Source organism: Galeopterus variegatus, unplaced genomic scaffold (genome assembly GCF_000696425.1).
Source record: "Galeopterus variegatus unplaced genomic scaffold, G_variegatus-3.0.2 Scaffold1571, whole genome shotgun sequence".
In the NCBI taxonomy this organism is placed as follows: Eukaryota; Metazoa; Chordata; class Mammalia; order Dermoptera; family Cynocephalidae; genus Galeopterus; species Galeopterus variegatus.
In genome coordinates this window covers 329,494-333,524 of record NW_007727682.1, presented here as the reverse complement: position 1 = coordinate 333,524, position 4,031 = coordinate 329,494, and the positions used below count along the sequence as shown (strand labels likewise).

General features: G+C 56.4%; 1 protein-coding gene across 1 annotated transcript in view; it reads left to right on the top strand.

Annotated features, from left to right (window-relative positions):
* SH2D6 (SH2 domain containing 6) overlaps nt 1–4,031 on the top strand; it is a 29,893-nt gene that overhangs the window by 12,501 nt on the left and 13,361 nt on the right. The window contains 5 exon segments of the mRNA XM_008577750.1: nt 152–281; nt 372–391; nt 3,051–3,111; nt 3,514–3,581; nt 3,868–3,924. Coding sequence (XP_008575972.1) covers nt 152–281; nt 372–391; nt 3,051–3,111; nt 3,514–3,581; nt 3,868–3,924 — 336 coding nt within the window.

Genomic DNA, 4,031 nt, shown 5'->3' with positions numbered 1-4,031 from the left:
AGCTTGGAGAGATGTCCTCAGCCCATCTCCGCCTGCTCCAGAGACCTGGAGACAAGGGGTAAGTCCAGCTGCTGAGGCCGGGCGGGAGAGGGGAGGCAGCAGCCGCCATCTGTCCTGGACATCTTCCACTCTCCATCCTCCCTGTGCTCAGCATCCCTTCCTGAAGGCCCAGGAGGAGGAAGAGGGGGAGGATAAATATGAGCTGCCCCCCTGTGAGGCTGTGTCCCTCAATCTAGCTCCTGCCCACACTCCTGGCACTGAAGAGGCCTCCTTGTACCTGGGTGAGGGCTGGAAAGGGAGGCAGGGAGGTTGGGTGCTTGGGCACAGGCAAGAGAGCATAGGTGTTGCCTCTTCTGCTTCTGCCTGTGCAGGGCAGCATGGCGAGGCCTCAGTGGGCAGTCACTGAGGCCTCTTGGCTGGGCTGAGAGAGAGAAAGGGAGGGAGAACGGAAGAAGAGAGGGAAGGGGAGGAAACCTGCAGGGGTGGTGTAACCAAGGCAACCGTGGGAAAGCAGGAGGCCCACAGGGTCCCCCCTTTGAGATCCCAGGACACCTTCTAGGCAAGGACAGGGGTGCCGGGAGAGCCCGGGCTGCTGCTGGCATCCCACCCCAGAGCTCCTGGGCTCAGCCAGGTGGGGGCAGGGAAGCTGGCTGCCTCCAGTTGCCATGGAGACGGGGCTGTCAGGAAGCCAAGGAGTGGGAGGGGAGCAAGGGAGGGAGGAGGAAATGGAAGCTGGGGGTGGGGGGCCAGAGGAAAATGGGAACGTACACAGGGGGAACCCACCAATTTGCAACACATGGGGTCTTTTCCAGATCGCTCTGGCCACCCTCCCCCACCACCCCGGGCCCATTCAAGCCACCACCACCCCTACCTCAGCATGCTGTGCTGAGAGGCCTCCCCACAAGTTCCCCCTGCCCCACCCCAGGCTACCAAGTCCCAGTGAGTAAATCTTAGAGGCATCTCATTTGCAAGATTCCCCCACATTTGCATTCAAGAAGCCCCTGAAAAATCAGAAGCCAGAGCCCTGTTACAGTCAGTCGCTCCCCCAACCAGAGTCCCCCACTGGCCTGGTCTTTCCTCCCTGTGCCAAAGCTTCACGTAGGGGCCTCGCCCTTCTCAGCCGAGCTGGGAACGAGGGAGCAGGCTCGGCAACCCTCCCCTGGACCCCGGGGCCTGAGGAGCCCTCCCTCCTGGGAAGCGAGGAAGTCCCTTGTTCAGTGGCCTGTCCCTGCCTGCTCCCATTCCTATGGGATTCTGGTTATGGACTTTGAAAGCTGCCACTTTCATCATATATTTTATTGGAATTAAAAAAAAAAATCCAGGGAGCGATTCACAACAAAGAAAGGAAAGAGCCACAGAGTAGAGGCAAAGACAAGAGTCGTCCCTTGTGTGTGTTGTAGTGCGGGTGTTTTAAGCTGCACATACACACACAGCCCTGTTGCATCCCACCCCAGCAGCCTTGCCCTCCCCCAGCTTGCCGCTCTGCCCGCAGCTGACAGCAGCGACAAGCCTGCAGGAGGCTGGAAGCAGGGACCTATCTTTGGGAGGTAATGGGGATGTCCTCTCTCTTTCCACAGCTCCCAACACCCCCAGGAAGGGGAGCCCTCAGCCTCTTGGGTAGGGGTCACTGCTGTGACATCCCTGGCTGTGCCTCTTTTTCACCTTCCAGTTTCCTAAGGTAGGCAGTCCGGGTGGCATTACCTCCACCGAAACACATGAGATTGAGGCCCAGAGACATGAAATGTGGGACCTGACTGCCAGGTCCTGTTCTGCATCTGGTGTGATTTCTGGATCATGGAAGGACATCCCCAAAATGAAGAGGTCTGAAGGGCAGCCTACTCTGCCGTATGCACGGTCACTATTGAGATACATCTGAGTTCCATTGCCCATCAGTGGGCCACCAGTCTGATTCCATTCATGAAATTATCGCTACCACTGTCCAGACTTGCCCCTGTGGTCAGTGCTCAGGGCCTGTGACCTCAGAACCCTGGGATGTCAGGACAGGGAGGGCCCTCAGCCACCATATTTTTGTCCCAAAGAAGCCCCAGGAAGGGATAGCCTCCTCCTGCCCAAGGTCAAACAGCTAACCTGAGGCACATTCACTTTCACTATGCTCAGTGGTTGGTGAACCTTCATGACCTTGAGGGTAGCTTTGATTTTTGGAACAACTCAAAGTCATCTGGAGCCAAGCCCGGGAAATCAGTAAGGCGGTCAAGCCAGGCAACTCCACAGGGTCATGAAGGAGAAGGATTTAGGGGTGAGGATACTTTTCTCCTGGGGCCCCAAGGCTGGCTCTGAGGATCCCTCTTCAGAGAATTTCCAAGGACACTTCACTCTTCCAGCCTACATTTCACTGAATTCCTTTCTCCTCTCTGTTGCTCATGATTGGGAGTTCTCTCCTTTTCCTTCCAGAGTAGGGTGCACCGTCCAGAGTGGTAAGAAGCCCCTCCATCCCCACCTCACATTCTAGAGTTCTGGTTAGGAAGTTGGCAGGGGGTGAGGGCCCTGGAAAGGCCAGGAAATATCTCTGAAACCAAAGGAAACGGCCCAGAGCAGAGCCCCTCCCCCTCTGCCACAGGTCCCAGCAGGTGTAAGCCAGCTGTCCTGAGGGTGCCACCCAGGGCTCCCCTGGACACCCACGGTCTCTGAGAGCTGGGGACTATGGGCACTTCTGAAGGGGAAGGTGCTCATGGGATGGCCCCTCTCAGGCAGAGGAGAAATTTCACTCATTCAAGCTGGCTGGCTCCTAGAAAGAGGGCCACCCTGTGAGGAGGAAGTAAGGTGCCCTGAGCTACCCACACAATTGATGGCTCCTCCTCCCGGTAAGGTGATTCAAAGTCTTCACCTTGGAAATAAATGAACCCACTTATATATTCATTAAGGAAAAAATAAATTTTTTTTTTTTTTTTAGTCTGGCTGGTACTGGGATCCCAACCCTTGACCTTGGTGTTATAACGCCGCTCTCTAACCAACTGAGCTAACCGGCCAGCACCTCCATCCAGCCCAGGGCTGGTCAAAACCATGATTCCACACACCCCTGCCTACCTTAGGTGCCAAGTCCTCCAAAAAAATCTGACAAGGACATCTACCTGGAGTGTGAGCCTGATCCAGGTGAGTTCCTCCCTCCTCTCCAGACCCATCCTGCCCCTGAGGCCCTCAGCCCCCTACAGCTCGACACATTCTCCTGGTTCCATCTTCATCCCATGTCTCCTCCCACCATCCCCACCAACACACATCTGCCTTTCGACCCTGCACGGACACCCACACTTCCACCTTTGGTCTAGGTTGACCCATACTGTGCCTGCAAGGAAGGTGACCCCCTTAGCATCAGGGCTGGGCGGGGTTTCCCAGCCACTGCAGCCAGTACAGCATCTCCTTGTGGCTGGAAGGACTCCCAGAAAGCCCAGGCTACAGAGAAGTAGTAGAGCTGCAGCTGTCCTCGGCCCCTCCCTGGCCGGCATGGATTTCCCTGTCTGGTGCTCAGCCAAGCCCAGCCTGCCCTCTCTGTTTCAGTCCCAGCCTTGACTTAGACTCTGAGCTCCCAAGTCCTGATGCCCCCAAACCCTCTGCCAAAGACATTAGTGCTAGGGCCAGCCCATGGCTCACTCGGGAGAGTGCGGTGCTGATAACACCAAGGCCACAGGTTCGGATCCTATATAGGGATGGCTGGTTTGCTCACTGGCTGAGTGTGGTGCTGACAACACCAAGTCAAGGGTTAAGATCCCCTTACCGGTCATCTTTAAAAAAAATAAATAAATAAAAGACATTAGTGCTGCCCAGGTGAGTGCCCCACCAGGTGTTGGGGGGAGAGAGAGTGTGTGTGTGTGCATGCATTCTGAGCTCTGCTCCCCAATTTGCTCCCTGCAGGCTCACCATAGCCCCCCAGAAAGCTCAGAATGTAAGAGGCTGGTGGTCAGGGAGGAAGTGAGCTGGGAGGGGAGGGAGGGAGAAAGGCTCAGGTGGGATTTCAGACCCGGGCAGCAGCAGGCCTGCAGGGCCCATCTCTTCTGATCAGACCTCCTGTGCCCCAG